Source organism: Mobula hypostoma, chromosome 25 (genome assembly GCF_963921235.1).
Source record: "Mobula hypostoma chromosome 25, sMobHyp1.1, whole genome shotgun sequence".
NCBI lineage: Eukaryota > Metazoa > Chordata > Chondrichthyes > Myliobatiformes > Myliobatidae > Mobula > Mobula hypostoma.
In genome coordinates this window covers 30,113,080-30,133,322 of record NC_086121.1, presented here as the reverse complement: position 1 = coordinate 30,133,322, position 20,243 = coordinate 30,113,080, and the positions used below count along the sequence as shown (strand labels likewise).

General features: G+C 42.5%; 1 protein-coding gene across 1 annotated transcript in view; it reads right to left on the bottom strand.

Annotated features, from left to right (window-relative positions):
• Positions 1 to 1,718: 1,718 nt before the first annotated feature.
• Positions 1,719 to 20,243, bottom strand: part of trim62.1 (tripartite motif containing 62, tandem duplicate 1) — a 106,469-nt gene continuing 87,944 nt past the window's right edge. The window contains exons 3-5 of the mRNA XM_063033011.1: positions 16,725 to 16,981; positions 10,680 to 10,795; positions 1,719 to 6,161 (exon numbers count right to left, since the gene is read on the bottom strand). Of these exons, the coding sequence (XP_062889081.1) occupies positions 5,611 to 6,161; positions 10,680 to 10,795; positions 16,725 to 16,981 (924 nt within the window). The 3' untranslated portion in view covers positions 1,719 to 5,610. The remainder of the gene's footprint in view (positions 6,162 to 10,679; positions 10,796 to 16,724; positions 16,982 to 20,243) is intronic.

Below are 20,243 nucleotides of genomic sequence, written 5' to 3'. Positions count from 1 at the left end.
ATGAGTGGAGACTGCAAACCTTAGAGGTTGGTGCGTGTACCTGAAGGGGGCAGAGGAAAGTAAACAGCCCGGTAAAGAATAATGCTCATGGGAGACATGTGAATTGGTCATAGGAGCACTGAAAACTTCCAGGTCTAGAGCCACAGATATAAATGTCTGTACCTTGGGGATGTCTGCCATGCTTCTTGCTTCATCCTGTCTCTATTGGCTGAAATAAAGCAGGAAAATAACAGGTCTGGCAGCATCTGTAGTAAGAAAACCTTATTTCAAGTCCAGAAGTCTTTACTGTAGTTTTCACTCAGTGTGACTTTTGGGTGATCTTGCTGATGCAGCAGTGGTACACAGACTAATATGGCAGGAATCAGCCTGGAATCATTCTAAAGAAAGGAACATGATAGCGACTGTAACCCAAACCTCCACAGGCAAAGCAACTAGCTATGCAAGGGTGTGCATGAAGTTTCAGGTGTTCACATATCTCGGTGAAGACAAAGTATTTGGTTTAAAATGTTCCTTTTAAATATCACAATTTCAGTGATAACTAATGTGTGAGTAAATACATTGTCAGTCTAGTGAAGTTGAAAATCCATACTGGAAATGAATTGATTACTGCATTAGTTATCATTTGGGGTTTTATACTAGAAAAATGTGCAGCCAAATGGAAGACCTTCATTTAAAATTGATTGACATAAGAAAGTGCACCTATTTCTAGCCAATACTCCCCTATGGATTAATGTTTTCTTTTAAACAGCATTTTTGTTTTGGAGTTGTGTAAAGTTCAACTGTTGTAATTTTTAGAGACAAGACTACAGATGATGGAATCTAACGTAACAAGCAAACTGCTGGAGGAACTCAGTCAATTTAACAGTGGAGAGGAATTGTCAACAGCTCCAGTGGAGACCGTGTGTCATGACTAGGAGGGAAGATTGAAATGGGACAGTAGGTAATAAGTGAACCAAGGAGAGGTCACCAGTGGGAAGAGGAATTGAGAGTCAGAGGTAGATAGAAACACGGGAAAATAAAAAAAGTACATGAAGCCAGGTGGTGGGAAGGGAGTTGAAGATAGAAATAGCTAGGTTGGTAATAAAGGTGAAAACAAAATGCTAACATTGCTGAAATCTAATGTGTAGTATGGGTAATAGGTGGATAGAACCAGCAGAGGGATGAAAGTAGGTAATGGGGGAAGGGAATTGCTGGATGGGCCAAGTTGATGTTTAAAACTTTGCTGCAGGCTCATTTCACTGACCATGGTCTCATATCCTCCCTAGTCACTGTCTGAAGCTTAACCTCAGTTTGCTATTTGACCATGAGCCCATTTCTTGATCCATAACATCTCCATCACCATGACTACCTGTGTCTATCTCTCTCTGCGACTGCCTGTCACCCAGCCAGGTGTGCTTGCAGTAATTTAAATAACCATTTCCGACTGTTGATGGAGCACCTTACATCCAAAAATATTACACACATAAAATGATGCAAGTCTTTAGCCTGCTTAATGTTTGCTGGGTTGGGGGGGGGGGGGCAGGGATGCCCTTGCATATACCCCTGAACTGAGTCAGCAGCACCATGCTACTGATTCAGCAATAGGCAACTTTGCCAGCTTGTATTTATTAACGAAGGGCAGTCCCCCGCCCCAGAGGTGCTACTGCACTTCTGAAAACTGCCCAACCTCCAAAGAATCAAAATGAAAATATAACAGTATGCCAAACATGTAAGCAGCATCCCATAATTTTATTGAGGGGCACATTCAAGGGGAGAAGAAAAAAAACTGAGTGTACAATTCTGGAGGTCTAAAACCAACAAGGTAAGAATACCATCATGCATATCCCAACACCAATAATTCCTCCAGAAGCAGTACTGGTCTGTTAACATTCCATGTGATGAATTCTAACCTGGTGTGTGACAAACATAGACCCTTAAAGTCACTCACTTGGAACAGCTGATTTTATAGGTTGGTCTCAGCTTACATCAATGTAAATCGCATATACCTGCACTGTGCACCCTAAATTAGGCTGTACCCAGGTGCAAAACCAAACCCTTGGCAATTCCGATTGTTTCAGAAATGTTCAGTCTCTGTTAATGGCACTAGAGAGGTGTACTCCCATCAGGGTATTAGTTTTGGAAGGATTTGCAGCTCTGTGCAGACTCAATCTTACCCCTGGAGGTAACATAAAAGCTAGCAATGTCACACTGATTGTACAGCCATGTTACAATTGTAAATAATCTGCTGAGACCAATAAATACAGCACAACAAGACCATTAATTCAATACAACTTTCACAATCCAGTCAGGCCAGACTTCAGATTTTAAACACGTGGAACAGATAAATATTTGAGAAAATATTGCATCCTAATTTTAAAAAGATGACACTTATTAAATATCATTTTGTTTAAGCAACTGGTAAGCTCAATAATAGTTTATTTAATATGGCTTATATTTAAATTCATTTATTATGCAGTTGTGTACTCAGCCTTTAACTGAATAGCAGCTTTTTTAAAAAATATCATACTTGCTGCATATTGATTGCTTCTTTAATTAAACTGAGTTATTCTGCTCACATGATGGACCTGAGCAGGAACTGCTTGCCCATAACCTGCTGAAAATGGCACCATCCAATGTAGCATAAAGTCAATAAAAGAGACATGAAAGAAATCCCTCCTCAATGACCTTGACTAACAAACGGTGCAGCTCTCTGGAAAGTGTGTAAATTGATTTTCAGTGAGAACAGGACCAAGACATCAAGTGTGATGCCCTTTACAGTCAAATGATCTTCAAGAACTTAAATTTGGTTCACATAACGAAAGAATAATTGGATGAAATACCAGATTACAACAGATTGCCAAAGGTGACAATACTGTGTAAAATGAAGAGGTGCAACATCAACTTTGCCAGATCAACTAATAAACCAAGTAGATGGAAGGGAAGCTAATCCGGGGATCAGATTCAAAGGTTTTACCATAGCAGGGTGTTTTTTTGTCCCGAGTGGCAGTTGAAACAAAGGAGCCAAGGTAAACACCAGCAGGAAATCGTGCTTAATATTAACAAAACTTCAAAGGCAGAGAACTACGCGCTGAGTCAGTGATACAGCTTTGCAGGGAACAAGAAAGGTACTTCATATTAACGTTGTCAAGCTGACCTCAGACACAATGATGCAAGGGAGCTGACACATCACCAGTGGAAGTTCCTCTTCCACTGAATTTGGTCCTGCTGTCTTTATGCGACACATGATTGAAGGCAGGCTTTATGACAGATAGAAGATAATACACCGCCAAACAGGGTTCTGCATCACACCACTGCCGCACATCTAAATCATTATTTTTAGCTCTTCCCTCTCAGTGTGGTATTGATTATGAGGGAGGTGGATGGGTAGGAAAGGAGTAATTATCACAAGTAGTGTTTCACCTTAACTCCTGAAAAGTCACCTCAACATAAAATAGCAGCAAATGTTGGCTTATTTTGAGCCAACACATATACATCAAAGAAATAAAATGAATAATTAGAACTTCTAAAATAAATATACTCAAGTAAACAAAAACCAAAAAGGTAAATAAGGGGTTTAATGATTCTCAGTAGCCCCAGGCTACCAAGTTTCATCAAAATACTAAGCAGTGAACCTCGACTACAAACTCCTCATCTCGTCTATTGAGTTGTTCAATAAGTGGCTGAAGGGCTCAAGCTGTCTTGGATCTATTCACTCAATTTGTTGAGAGAGAAATTAACCATAACAGGCTTCAATGTCCCTGGGTTTGAGGCAGAAACCTTAAAAAGTATTAGATGCCTTGTCTCTTGCCACATCTAAATGCCACTGCTGCACATGTTAAACATGGCAGTGTTTGTCAAGGATAGGATTGGGATTGTTTGTAAAGGGTTCTGCAGCCAAACCTCAAGCGTATTACAGCAAGGATTGAAGAGCATCTACTGCCTGTGGAGCTGTGCTCCTTGATAAAACCAGCTGATCAGAAGAATTAAGGAAATGGGCTGCTCATGCTACAGAAATTGTCCACATCTGACCCTTTAGAAGGCTGACCTTGGGGGGAGAAAAACCATTAGGGAGGGCTAATAGGAATCAGTTTGATGGCAGAAATGATCTGCTGGGAGTTAGAAAATAATTCTAGTTCTAGCTGAACAAAATATACACAATTTCCTAAACCAACAGGGACAACATCCAAATATTTTTAATGCTGAGGACAAGAGATCTCAGCACTAGGAAAGAGAAACACTTGCTCTACCACTGCACCAAGGACTTCCAGATCAAGATGGTACATGTCAGAGATTGGGAATAACCCCAGCTTCACTGGGGCAGCCTTATTCCATTCATAGGCCCTTCCACTAGCCAGCTGGTTAGTGCTTTCCACAGCAGGCCATTTTACACACAGAGCACTCTCTGCTTCCAACCACACCATTTCAAAGTAGGTTTTGATCATCCAAAGTGGCTAGAATAGGGAAAATAAATTAAGTCTATCAACGTCCATGTTAAATTCAAACCAGAATCCAATTGCACGTATGCTAGGACTTTAAACATTGATCTGCAGCAGAAGCTTCGCACCACCGCACAGGCTGCAGTGAAGAATCAGGGCCCAATCTGACTCCAGAGCAAAGCCAGTGAAGGCTTCCACTTCCAGAAATAAAGAAAGTGTTGTTAGAGCCAACCGTACCATGAATGGTCTTGACAGATTAAGACAGGTTTGCATTCACCACCCAGTCCTTGGGGAGTAAACAATACAATTAGTTTCATAGAGACACACTGATAGAGTTAGTCACAGTGTACCCAAGCAAAAGTACATTGATGCCTTGGATCCATGATTGTATACAAGCAAAATTCCACATTAGAAGATCTAAGACAAACCTAAGTGACAGGAGGATCCCAAATCATTGACTGACGTGCATACAGTCCCAATAATGAAGCACGCAAGTTAATACGATAAGCTATTTAAGATTTCACAGTTTGCCAAATAATCTGCTGTTTGGCTACAATCTATCAAACAGATTAGATGTCCTTTATGCATCATCCATTTGAAGAATTTACTTAACCACCCGCACAGGTGGGAATTACAGACAACCGACTCTGAAAGAAAACACATAAGGAGCACAGACAGGCAGGCAAGCACGACTCTGGGGGAGATCTGTGCACCTTGTACAAGCCCCAAAATTTAACCTGATGCTGGGGCCTGGGTCATTAGGTTCAGGTGATCGGGATTCAGGCAATGGGGGCCACCTGGGAATGGAATGTAAAAAATTACATAAAGCCCAGACATAAAACCAATGAGGTGCAAACTGCATTTGAGGGAGATAGTCTTGCTTTTCCAAATTCCATATTGTGGGAAAACAGAGAGTCACTGAAGCAGGTTGGTCGGGGCTGGGGTGGTGGGGGGGCCGGTGCTGGGAGGGAAAGAAGAGAACAAAGTTGAGGAAGAGGTGTCATAAGACAGTATAATTGCCCTTACCAGAGGGTTGGGTTAGAATGACACATGCCACCACCGGCAGCTGCTGGCTCAACTGTGCCAGTGTGGAAATTCAAGAAAACAAAAGTGGCCTTCACCTTAAGTTAAAAATGGATGGGAAGTGAAATGGAATTAAAAAGGGAACTCTGGTTTTATCCCATCGTATATAATTTCAGATACGGACAGTGTTGATCCGCAAGGGCTGTACATTTTTCCCATTGGCATGGCTCTGCCCCGGGCTAAAGTAAGGGAAATATTTCCCGCTGAACTTCTCACGGAAGGTATACAGCCAGGACATGTCATCAGCATTGTAGAAGATCAGGAGGCCTTTTTCGTAGTCAAAATACACTCCAACCTTCTCCAGCTTGGACTTGACATTGAGCCGGGTCCAGGGCTCAGTGCAAGCACTATACTGGTTGCCATCGTGCATCACAATGCAATGGAAGCCTCGAGAAGGCTGAATCTGGATGCTTCCTTTCCGGTTTACGGATTCTAGCGCCACGCCAATCATCCACTGCGTTTTCTCGGACACCATCACCTCCCAGTAGTGGACGCCGCTGTCAAAGCCAACAGACCCCAGGACAGAGACCTCCACATCAAAGCGCTTTGGGGAATCCTGCAAAGGCTGAGGGTGGAGGTTACCATAAGCCACGATGGTGCAGTCGTCAGAGAGGATCAGCCGCTGGTGTGCCGTAATGGGATCCAATGTCAGTGCCGCCGGTACTGTGGACAAAGAAAATCAGAGCCATGATTCAGCATTCAAATCAGTTTGCACATACAGACTTACCGCTAATGACCTTCAATCGCTACTGAACAATATGTTAAATCTTTCCTCTAATTCTACATTAATCCCTTTCTCCCCCCCCCATTTTTGAATAATTGCATATCACACCATTTTCACCATAAGAAGGGAGAAAGAACTTGAATTTAAAAAGCATCTCTCATAAACCTCCCTAAGGTTTCCCAGCCAATCCAGCCGAATTACTGTTGCAATGTTGAAAGCCCTGCAATCCATTTGAGGACATCTAACTCCCACAAGCAATGATAATGGTCTGAAGATCTAGTTTCTGGAATGATGTTCCTTAATGGATAAATATTAGCCAGGTTAAAGGAAAACCCTTTGGTCTGCTTCAACATCATGCCATGTGATCTCTGATACCCACCAGGGAACAGGCCAGTTAGTTAATATCTGCACTCAGATTTGCACTATATATGTCACATGGGTCATGCGATTACGTTTCCAGGGCAAATCCTAGATCCACAGCCCTCTGGCTCAAAGACAAGATGGCTGTCACTGAAAAAGTAACTCTTTTGTTGAGATTTATTTCTGGAAATATTTTCCCCACGCCATCATCCACTCACCGCAGTGAGTTTTCAAACTGTTTCAAAGTCTCTTGCCACCAACCCCCAGGTTTGATCCCTTCATCCAGTTCTCCCTTCGTTTGGTATCGACATGTTGAATAGCATTTTCCGGCACAGGTAATGCCAATGATTAGTCTACTTCAGCTAAGTCAGTGAACTTGGATGATATTTCTTCCAGGGCGCTGAATCCCTAATCCTATCATGATTATACCTCCCTGCCACCATCCTGGCTGTCTCGGGGTGGAGTTCAATTTTTGTATGTCAGCAGAGGGGTCTCCTCTCCTTCACCCTTCCTCCTCCATTCACCCATCTCTGATATGCTAAACCAATACTGAATAGGAGATCTATTTACTGCAGAATTAACAGTGCTCCTCTCAAGATTAATCTAGATTAGGGGAATCCATCAAGTATATCCACCCTCTACCAAGGATACACATGGAATCCCAGAAATCCCACTGGGGAAATATTATAGTCTCTGCAAGACCACCATTCATGTACAAATCCACGAAAAGCTTCGTTATAAATTCCAGAGTCATCAGTTTTAATGTCTGGCAATGTTATCTCATCTCCCATTTTCCCCTCAGCTTGGATCTCATTCATTCCCAAGGATTGGCAACATTGGTAGTTCTCAAGTGTAGAGACTCTCCCTTGGGTTTGGCTGGTTCCTGACCTGGGACAAAGTTTGAGCTCAAAAATCATAATTTGGCATTAAAGAACTTTGCAATGAGATCACAATTAGTAAATTCATATGTTGAAATAGGCAACAACTAGATTAAGCAGACACCAGTGAACAAAGAGCACTTGGTGATTATTTAGACCCCCTGGCTGTCCTGCCCTACAAATACTTGTGCGTCTTTGCACTCATACCTGTGGCTGTTAGAGACTGCGGGTAATTCAAGGTCACTGAGGCAAGCAACAGCAAATCACCTCATCCAATCCAGTTAAAAAATACTTCATGAGATGTATTACATAAAATCTTAGAAGAATCTATTAAAATATTTAACTGAATTTTATTTCAGGAAGAACACGAAGTTGAAAGAGAAAAAACATTGCAGACTTTTAAATCAAAATTTGGAGAGAGAAAAAAAAAATCAGGTTTCATTTGAATTGCCAGAGATAATCAAGCATAATGTTATGAAAAATTCTCTTACAATGAATGAGCCTGAACAATTTCTAGCATGTTTAGTGGATTCAAGTCCTGCAACATCACCGATTACCACAATATGAATGTTGAGACTTTTGACAAGACACAACAAGAGCAAAAGGTTCAGAAGATAAGATTGATTCAGACTTCTGAGTCTCAGTGCCCCAGATGTTAGTCTTGATTTTCTTGATAAAGCATTATAGAATCACAAAACTGGAGTCCACTAAGTTAACACTAGATTATAAATTCCTGAACATTTTTGTTACTCTCCACTTCAGAAAGTATTGATTTTTTGATATTTTCAATCAAGCATTCACCCCCTGCATCCCCACCAAAATGGTCACACTAATCATTGAGAACAAACAAAAACTGACTCATTTTAATAATTGCATTCCCCTTAACTTTATCATGTGCCCGTAAACAGAGCCTACTCCACCCTAATGCCAGATTGTAATGGGAGGAAGCAGTGTTAGAACAACAATGTGACCACCAGATGGCACTTCATCATAATTTTCATTATATCCATTGGATCCAATTTTTGCTCAAGAGCTGGTTATGCCACATTCAAGAATTAGCTTTTACCACTGTAATTCTTTGGAAGATTGGGTCTCCCAAAGCACGTAGGTCCAACATCAGAAGCAGTCGAATGCATCCAGGAAGTTCGACAGATGGCCAGCCCCAGGCATGGTTTAGCAATTATCAAAGATTTCTGGGTGGGCTCAATTCTGGTCAGCCTATGTGACACATTTAGCATGCAAAGGGTTTGGCACTGTGCACAGCACACTGATTGGTTCTTTAATACTCTCGTCAGCGAATGCATATGGCAATGGAGAGTCCACAATCAGGATCAGGTTTGTCACTAATATGTCGTGAAATGTTGTCTTGAGGCAGCAGTAAAGGGGAAGACATAAAATTAACGGAAGGAAAATAATGAGGCAGTGGTCATGGAATGTTCAGAAGTCTGATAGCGGAGGAGAAGAAAGTTGTTCCTAAAACATTGAGTGTGGGTTTTCATGCTCCTGACCCTCCTCCCTGATGGTAGCAAGCAGTGAATATCAGCACAGGCTGCATTCTGCAAGAGCCAAGCTTAATGTATTCTTCGCTAAAACTTTTTGATACTTTGAAGATCTATGGTACAGATGATTAATGAATGTCAGTCTGCTTGGTTAGAAATGATCATAGTTAGAGAAGGATAAGGTGACTTAGCATAGAAGCTTGGATACTAAGATAATGGAGACTGTGCTGGCAATTAGGTGTGGATGAGCAAAAAGGCCAGTATTGGCAAAGTGGACCCAAGGTCTCAATTCTATGCTGTACAACTCTTTCACTCTATGAGTGTTGACTGTGAAACAATCCATTTCGATAAAACCTTCCAATTTAATTTAAAACTCTTCAGATCATCCTTAGTGTGTGCTGATGTGTAGAGCACATATCCAAATCAGAGCCAAGCCCATCAACTGGAGTTAGAAATCACTTCCTCATCCAGAAAGTAATGGAAACTTGGAATTCCCACAAGTGGCAATAGATGCTGGGTGAAGTGTTAATTTTAAAGGAATACAGATATGTTGTGAATCCAAGTCCAGAGAACAAAGTGAATCGACTGGTACAAGAACCAGCAGGAAAGCTTTAGGGAACAGTGAACTTAGTAGCATATGGTTTTGATTCAAGATGGAAAAAAAAACTCAAGTAAAAATACATAACTGGAGGAATGCCATTTTCAATTGGTTTAAAATAGATCTGGCCGGACTAAACTCATCTTGGCAAGCAAGAGTATAATTGAACAAAGGGCAGTCTAAATGGATATGGTCTGGGAACAATCCAGGTACATTCCCACTCGAGGGAACGCGAGGGCAGCTATCACCAGAGCTTCCGGGTAGAAGAGAGCAAAATGAAGCAGTTAGATTATTAAAATATGTAAGAAGTCCGTGAAATACAAAAAGGATTAGATTGCAATGAATATAAAATAGCTAATATAAAAGGGAATCGAATCTCTTCTACCGATCTCAGACTGTGATAGAAGTACAAAGATAGTGCTGAAAAAGGACCAAAGGAAAATATATGCATAAATACAAAGGGCACGGCAGAAATATGAAATGAGCACTTTGCATCTTCTTCACAAAATCCAAAACAAAGAGGAAGAAATAGTCAGAATATTGGGCAGGCTAGATGTTGTTAAAATACAGGTATTAGCAAAGCTTTGTGAAATCTGGATAGGTTACCAACTTTAGATGGGACACATCCAAGGTAGCTAAAACAAGGGTAAAAATTGTGGAATTACTAATAAAATTCTTCCGCTCCTCCAGACTGGCTTGATGCATTAAAAGTATTTGTATTCTTCCAGTTCTTCTTTAAATAAAGACAATGTCAGCAACTACAGGACAGTGAGTTTAATCTCCATGATCGAGAAGCTGCTCAATAATAATCAGGCACAAAATTAACAGACACATGAGAGACTGCAGATGCTAGAATCTGGAGCAACACAATCTGCTGGAGGAACTCAGCTGGACAGGCAGCTCAGAAGGCCGTGGGGGGGGGGGGAATGCACAGCCAACGTTTCAGGTTTAGACCTTGGAGAAGTACTGACAGTCATCTTTACCTGTGGAACTGTATCCTACTATTGAGTCAACATCTTTGAGAGGGCAAACAGGAAGAGTTTCATGTAATGTTCTGCAGCACCCATCCGTGACTGACAGTCACCCTCGTAGATTTAGATCACCTCATTCATCACTGCTCACCTGGATGGATGTCCTGAAGCAAGGCTTTCCAGATGGTATACTGCAGGGGACCCATGTACTTGGAGGTTGGAAAATCTTCATAAGTCAGATTGGTTTCATGGATCTTCCCCTTTAACCTGAATGGAGTGGGTGGACAGATATCATATATTAATATCCAGGAAATTAATATTGATCCTTCTAGGACCCCAGTTCAAAAATAATTTCTCACTCTCCAATAACTAGTATTGCTTCACCAACAACCCAATTACATTTAAGTGTTGAAGATTGCGTGACGCACTGCAATTCACCTACCACCAAAACAAGTCTATGGCCAATAACCATCTTCCAGGCCCTACACTCGTCTCTGAAGCATTTGAACAGTAAATGCATCCACATCACACTATTGTTTATTGACTCCAGCTGAATCTTCAGTACTATGGCTGGAATATTTGGAACTGCTTTAGTGCGTACACCTACAATTTAAGGAAAAAAAAATCAGCAATACCTCATCAGGTCATTCTCATATCCACTCTCCACCTGTTAGTCAGTGGGGTGGGAAGACATTTTGCAGGCTGCTCATCAGCTTTTGCTTGTAATGGGAAGGGATTTACCGATATCCATAGAAACTGCTGTAGAGGAATTGTTGAGCCAATAATTGCTCTATTGGCAAAATATTTTGCTGCATCTTGGTGCATGCAACAATAAAACTTCTCCAATTCTTTATTTGGTCATTGACATCATACAAGCAATTACAGCGGCAGAATAGCAGCAATCTCTGGCACACAACTGAATTCTTATTTCATAATAAGACCTCAAGATATAGGAGCAGAATTAGGCCATTTGACCCATCGAGTCTACTCTGCCAATTCATCATGGCTGATCTAATTTTCCTCTTAGTCTCAATCTCCTGCCTCCCCCCACCACCACCCCGTACCCCTTCATGCCCTGACCAATCAAGAATCTATCAACCTCAGCCTCAAATGTACATAGCTTGCCCCTCCACAGCAGCCTGTGGCAACAAATTCCACAGAGTCACCAAGCTCCGACCAAAGAAATTCCTCCTCATCAACTTTCTAAAAGGACGCCCCTCTATTCAGAGGCTGTGTCCTCTGGTCTTAGGTCCTCTCACCATAGGAAACATCCTCTCCACATCCACTTTATCAAGGTCTTTCACCATTCAATAGGTTTCAATGAGGTCACCACTCATCCTTCTGAATTCTAGTAAATACAGGCCCAGAGCCATCAAATGCTCTTCATATGACAAACCATTCAATTCTAGAATAATTTTCATGAACCTCCTTTGAACCCTCTTCAGTTTCAGCACATCCCCTAAGAATAAGGGTCCCAAAACTGCTCACAATACTCCAAGTGAGGCCTCACCAGTGTCTTATAAAGTCTCAACATTGCATCCTCGCCTTTATATTCTAGTCCTATTGAAATGAACGCGAACATCGTATTTGCCTTTTTCACCAGAGACAACCTGCAAATTAACTTTTAGGGAATCCTACACAAGGACTCCCAAGTCCCTTTTCTCAACCACAAAAAGAGAGCCTCTACATCAGGAGACAGGGAGGAATCGAAACGTGTGCAGAGGGAGCTAAAGGAGAAGATCAAGGTGGCTAAAGAGGAATACAGGAGAGAGCTGGAGAACAAGCTAGAGTAGAGTAGTACACAGGAGGTGTGGAGAGGCATGAGGAAAATCACTGGCTTCAATCAACCTGGCTGTAGAGATTTGAATGGGCTAATGAGTTATACCAATTCTTCAATACGCTTGACAATTGTCCTTCTGTTCGCAGCCCCTTTAGCACACCATCCCAGACGCAGAGGCACCCAGTTCTCCCTTAGCACCAAAGCCTCCCCTCCTCCCTCCTCCAATTCAACCATGGATGAACAACACAGGCTACCCTTGAATACATCCCTTCCTTGCCCTGCACCTACCATCCACACCTCTACATACCAACTGCTATCATCTCAACCTTCACTTCCACCCACCCCCAGTCATTATGGACTCACCTTCACATCTTACGGGGAAGCTTAGATGCGGCAAAGCATTGGGACCAGATGGTGTGAAACCCCAAGGTCCTGAAGGAGCGTCTCCAGCTCATTTTCAATCTCAGTCTCAGCCTAGAAGGGGTCACGACTGTACCCAAGAAGGACCAACCGAAAGTCTGGAATGACTACTGTCCAGTGGCCCTGACCTCACACATCATGAAGACCCTAGAGAGGGTGGTCCTGGCGCACCTATGACCCCGGTCAGATCAGCCCTCGATCCCCTGCAGTTTGCCTACCAGGAGCACATTGGAGTCATTGATGCTATCATCTACCGGCTGAACAGAGCCTTCTCCCCATTTGGATAAGCAGGGCAGCACTGGGAGGATCATGTTTTTTGATTTCTCAAATGCCTTCAATACCATACAGCCCTCATTGCTGGGGGGAAAAGCTCCATTCAATGCGGATTGGATCTTCCATTGTAACCTGGATAATGGACTCCTTGACTGGCAGTCCACAGTTTGTCTGGCTTCAGAGCTGTGTGTCAAACACGGCTATAAGCAGCACTGGGGCCCCAGAGGTGACTGTATTGTCTCCCTTCCTGTTTACCCTGTATACCTCAGATTTTAGATACAACATTGATTTATGTCATCTGCAGAAATTCTCTGATGACTCAGCATACTTGGGTGTACAAAGGGAGGATGAGGGGATGAATACAGAGCCCTGGTGGAGGACCCACCCACCAGATAATTCAGCTTGCATCAAATGGTGCAAGCTGAATTATCTGCAGCTCAACATCAGTTAGACAAAGGAGATGGTGATGGACATTAGGAAGACTAAGCCTGCATTGCTTCCTGTTACTATTGACGGCGAGGACGTGGATGTGGTGAGGACCTACAGTCCCTCAGGGTGCACCTGGATGACAGACTTGAGTGGAGCACCAACATGGAAGCTGTGTACAAGAAGGGCCAGAGTCACCTCTCCTCTGAGGAGACTGAGGTCCTTTGGAGTATGCAGGCCTCTCCTTCATATGTTCAACCAGTTCTGTTTTCACCAATTCAACCTTCTATGCGGTGGTGTGCTGGGGCAATGGCATCAACACAGGTGATGCCAATAGGCTCAATAAACTGATTAGAAAGACTGGCTCTGTTTTTAGGAGTCATACCGGATACACTGGAGGCTGTGGTAGAACAAAGGACCCTACGGAAAACCCTGGCAATGTTTCTCACCCTCTGTATGCCTTCTTGGCTGAACAGAGGAGCACTTCTATTAATAGACTAAGACAACTATGCTTCGCTAAAGAATGCTATATGATGTCATTCTTACCCTCAGCAATTAAGCTCTATAATGATTCAACCTATAGCTGGGAAAGTGATGAAGCCCCCTGTTAGACTGTTTGCGGTAACTTATTTTTTATTCTTTCTACTTCTCTCTAATATTTATATTTCTGTACACTTGTAATGCTACTGTGACACTAATTTCCTAAAGGATCAATAAATCATCAATCTTTGTGTTTTCTCTCCAAATAGAAATTTGTCAACCCTTCCTTTTCTTCTTCCGAAGTGCATGACCATACACTTCCCAACACTGTATTCCAGCTGCCACTTCTCTGCCTCTTCTCCTAATTTGTTCTCTACTTCCTCAAAACTACCTGTCTCTCTACATATCTTCATATCATCTGCAAATTTTGCAACAAAGCCATCAATTCCATCATCCAAATCACTGACAAACAATTAAAAAGAATCGGTCCCAACACAGACCCCTGTAAGCGCACCCTCAGTCACCAGCAGCCAAACAGAAAAGGCTCCCTTTATTTCCACTCTTTGCCTGCCAATCAGCCACCACTTCACCCATGCAAGCAGCTTTCCTATAATACCATGGGCTCGTTGCTTGTTAAGCAGCCTCATGTGCAGCACTCAGAGGCCTTCTCAAAATCCAAGTGCACAACATCAACCAACTCTCCATTGTCTATTCTGCTTGCCATTTCTTCAAAGAATTCCTTAAGATTTGCCAGGTAAGATTTTCCCTTGAGAAAACCATGCTGACTATGGCTTATTTTATCATGTGCCTCCAAGTACCCCAGAGACCTCATCCTTAATAATTGACTCCAAAATCTTCCCAAACACTGGCATCAGACTAACTGGCCTATAATTTCCTTTCTTCTGCCTCTTTCCCTTCTTAAAAAGTGGAGTGACATTTGCAATTTTCCATTCTTCTGGAAGCATTCCAGAATCTAGTGTTTCTTGAAAGATCATTATTAATGCCTGCACAGTCTCTTCAACCACCTGTTTCAAACCCCTGGGGTGTACGCCACCTGGTCCAGGTGACTTATCTACCTTCAGACTTTTCAGTTTCCCCAAGAACCTTCTCCCTAGTAATGGTAGCTTCACACAACTCATGACACCTGACATCTGGAACTTCCACCATACTATTAGTGTCTTCCATCGTGAAGACTGATGCAACATATTTATTCAGTATGTCCGCCATTTCCTTGTCCCCCATTACAACCTCTCCAGCATCGTTTTCCAGCAATCCGATATCCACTCTTGCCTTTCTTATACACTTCATGTATCTGAAGATACTTCTGGCATCCTCTTTAATATTGTACAATGTACAACATAATGTACAGTGATAAAACACTGCTGTGGATTGGGATCATTCCAATGAGTTATGGAGTCAGAGACATAATAGAAATTAGGACCTTTATTCCAACAGGTCCAGTGCCCTTCGATACCCAGTTCTGTTTTCTGTTCTCTCCGTGTTACCATCCACTCACCTACCCAAAAGGGATATCTTACAGTGGTCAATCATCTCACTCATCTTTGGGATCTGTGAAGAAGCAATAGCAACTGGAGCAAACCAACCCAGTCCCGGGGAGAACATGCAAACTCTGCACAGATAGCATCAGTGGCCAGGATGGAATCAGGTCACTGGAACTCAGAGGCTGCAGCTCCACTAGCTACTCCAATGTGCCATGAGTAGACATGCTACCATCTACCGCAGCAAAAAAATTAACTTTCCAGGAGGTTTTAAGAGACCCGGGATGGGCGTGGAAAACACAAAGAGTTGACTGATACCACTATTGACGGACTTAGCAGCAGACCCCATCTCCAGCAGAAGTGTGTCACTAAGGATTACAGCCCCAGGTTATTTAACAGCACGATCACAGATAGAGGAAGGCAAAAATAGCATGCAGACTCATCGATTTTATTTCGAGATAGGGCATAATAACAGGCCTTTCCAGTCCAATCACACCCATGTGACCAACTAACCTTCTAACCCAAAGATTTTTGGAAGAAACTGGAGCATCCGGAGGAAATTCATGATCATGGGGAAAACATTCAGACTCCTTACAGTCAGCAGTGGAATTGAATCTGGGTCACTGGGGTCGTAATAGTCTTACACTAACCACCACGTTACCATGCCACCCCCTGATCCATTTTAACATACATCCCAAAATTGTGATGATTGAGAGAATCACAGAATGCTTACATCACAAAGGGAGGCCTTCCTGTTCTATACAAGAGTAATCCAGTTAGTCGCACTCCTCCTCCCTCACCCCAATTGGGATAAATATCCAGCACCTTTATGAATGCCACAAATGGATCCACCTACATTACCGCCCCTGGCACTATATACCCAAATCTAATCAATCATCCCATTAAAAAGGCATTACTTAAGTAATGCCTGTTATATAAAGGTTCTTCCTGACATCCTTTACCCTTGCACCCTATACCTCTTTTTAAAAACCCCAGGATCCTCTATGCTTCTTTAACAAATTTTCCAACCTGCTGTGAGAACCAATGGACGTGAACAATTCTTTTTAAAGGCAGCAAGTAGTTAACACACTTGGACTGAACTGCCCTAGGACAGTGGCAAGAGATTTAACTAGGGTTTTCAAAAGGGATCTCAGTATTAGTAGTTGAGTGAGTATAGTGGTTGGCATAGATGACCCCAAAACTACACATCAGGCTGTGGGAAAAGGGCCTCACATCTTGCAGATAATTGGCACAGATTCAAAGGAGCAAATGTACAGTATAACCATGACTAATAATGAATAGAAAGCATCATTTCTACCTCTCTAAAGTCATGTTAATTCCTTCCAGGAAGAGCAGCTTGTCCGATTCAACAAGCTTCTCCTGCAGGATCTGCATTCCCTCCTGCACTTCCCGCAGCTGAAGGCTGTAACGCTGGATCTTCTGCTCGATGTCGTTCAGCGTCCGGGCTGTGTCGGTCTCCAGCTCCTCCAGCATCGACTTCTGTTTCTCCTTCAAGAAACGGTGCAGGCGATCGAAAGCTTCCGCGATGGTCGCCCGAAGGCTCTTCGCAGAAGACTGAGCAAGATTCAAAAGACAAACACAAGTCAACAAAGCTGAAATCAAGTCATCCAGTAACAACGTGGGGGAAATGGCAGACTGTCATTGGAAGTGTCTTTTGGGAGTCGAGCAGTCACCTTTGATCTCCAAATTTAAATCACGCTGTCCTGAAGGGATACCCATTTCTATTTTGCAAAATGAAAAAGATATTTCTGAGAAGCTAAAGCTGCCCTTAAACAATCAATTCCAACTGGTCTAATTACTATGGTTGTGAATTAAAGGCTGGTTCGAGTGTTTCACCACTCAGTTGAAAGTCATTCATCCCTCTCAGCCGGGGTGGGGGGAAATGGAAAGGAGTCCTGAAAATATCCTAGCAACAAGTTGCTGGATGCATCTGCAACAACCTCGTGCAGGCCTCTCACTGTATGGCAGGACAGCCAAGCAAAGCAACAGATATTCGGGGGCCACCCATGGTGAAGATATTGCAGGCACACACACACACACACTGAGCTGGAATAACAAATCCTGAAGATATTAAACTGAGTGAGCAATCCAATTTTCTGCTCCGGGGTCTGTCCCGGCAAAAGGTAGACTGCAGTGACTTTGAAAACAGCTCAAATTTCATTTGATGTATGCAAGAGTCTGATAGTTCAGTTTCCAGTGAGTTAGCTTGTGGAATTAAATGCAGCATAAGTTAACGGGCTCTTTAAAACTGATGCACAATTAACACATATTCACATAGGCCTGTATTTAAGGATTAGTCTGACACCTCTAGCCTCACCCTGCCCATGGCACTGGTAGCTGTATCAGGGTGGCAGTGCAGTTACGGCGTAGAGCCTATGCAGAAGTATAAATCAGCTTTAAGTGTGAGTCAAAGTCTGATTTATTGTCACATGCACAAATACCTCTGTATACAACAGCAGTGAAAAACTCGCAGCAGCATCCCAGGCACATAGAAAAGGATATGCAACATTCACAAGGAAAACATTACATATAATTTCTTTTACAATAAAGAACAATGGTTGAAGGGAAGTTGCTCTTCCTGAACCTGATGGTGCGGGATTTCAAACTAATTTGATTTTGGTCTCAAGGCATCCTAAACAGAGTATTCACATTCACTCCGTGACCATTTGGGTTTTATTTATTTATTGATTGATTGACTGATTGAGATACAGTGTGGAATAGGCCGTTCTGCCCCTTTGAACCATGCTATCCAACAACCCCCGATTTAACCCCAGTTTAGTCACGAGACAATTGGCAATGACCTACCTACCAACCGGTAGACCTTTGGATTGTGGGAGGAAACCAGAGCACTTGGAGGAAACCCACATAGTCGCAGGAAAGCAAACTCCTTACAGGCAGCAGCGGGAATTGAACCTGAGTTACTGGTGCCGTAAAGTGTTGTGCTAACCACCACACTATCGTGCCACCTCTGGTGGCGTGGGACTTCAGGCTAATTTGATCCTAGCCTCAAGGTGTATCTATATAGAATATTGACATTCACTCTTTGACCATCTGGGTTTCCTTTGTGTGCTCTGACTTTCTCCCACAGTCCCAAAGCAGGGCAGTAGATTAGATGGCCATTGCAATTTCCTCTTTACTCTAAGTAAATGGACAAAAAAAAGCTGTTAAGTATGTTTGAAAGAGACTCGGTTACAAGACTACAATGAATACAGAGGGGGGATTGGGTCTGACGGGATTGCTCTGCTAAGAGCCAGCATAGAACCAATGGACAGAAGGATATCTTTCTGTATCATAAGGTAAAATAAGATGCAAATACCTGGAGAACCAGATTTTACTTCCTAACGATGTTTTGAGGCCCCCATTTCACTTGATTGTTTAATGAGTTCTATATTTGCCCTGGGATCACAGAAAGATCACCCAGGATCCTACCTCTGATCACGATGCACTGAACCTCCACAGACAGCAACGGTTGCAGACTTAGGCTGAATGAAATGATTGGTACCCGCAGGTACCCGCTAACATCTAGTCACAAAGCTGGGCACTAAACTGAGGTAAAGGGGAAGAAAATATGTGTCAGGTAGGTAATAAACTGCAGAATGAAACTGTGATGTTCACTGGCTTAAAGACTGGACTAGTATTTAACAGCTTGGATTACTGATTCAGAGAGCAAGTTCAAATCCCTCCATGGTAACTGGGAAAAATCAAGGAATTAAATCAATCTGGAATAAAAAACAAGCGTCAATAATGGTGGTCATGAAACTAATGGATTGTTGTTAAAAAAAAATTATCTGCTTCATTAACATCCCTCAAAAAAAAAAGACCATCAATTATCCCCTCCAGGTCGGGCCTGTGTGTAATACTAGACTCATCAAAATGGTTTGCTCTTTACTTCTCGAGTTCAGGGACAATTCATAATGAACAATAAATGCTATCATTACCAGAGACAATTACATCTCATGAATTCTTCTCCCCCTCCCCCCAAAAAAAAAGGAAACCGTTATACAAAACAATTCAATTCCAGAAAATTAACCCACTGCCAGTATTCCAGTTCTCCTGTGAAAACAGTGGAGGTATATCAACCAGCTCTTGTTATCGAAATATACCCAGTCTAACTAGTAAACATTTTGGGTGAGGCGGTTATCAATGTCTATGTCTGGACAGCAGATATCTCGACCCAAAACATTGGCTGTCTATTTCCCTCCCTAAACACTGCCTCAACTGTGGAGTTCCCACAGCTTTTTCTAAAAAAAATATTGCTCAGATTCCAGCATCTGCAGTTTCGTTTGTCTCTAAGATGTTGAGTTGAACATACCAGACACCTGGTTGTGTCAGCATTTCGTCCATGTGATCATTTCAGTCCTTGACTAGATCTGCTTTTTCCATGAAGTATTGACCAGAGGAGACTGAAAGCATTTTATCTGAAAGAGGTCACTCAGATCCTCACACCATTTAATGAGCCAAGCCTGCTGAAGAGAACTCCTTGTTCCTTGACATCGACTGTGACCAGGACATTGAATTGCCCCTCCCTAGGCAGTTACGAGAAGAGATGGGAAAAGCTAGGTCCGTTCTCCCTGGGGCAGACAAGGTTAAAAAAAGGACATAATTGAGGACATAAAATTATGATGGGCATAGTATAGCTACAGGAAACCTCTCCTCCTTCCACGGATAGATAAGACTAGAGAACAAAGCTTAGAGTAAAAATGGGAAAGATATTGAGAAGGGATCTGAAGAGGGCTTTCTTCACCCAGATAGTGATAGACGTAGTGTATTTAATATTTCAGCAATATTTGAGTAATGTTGTAAATATATTGTTTGA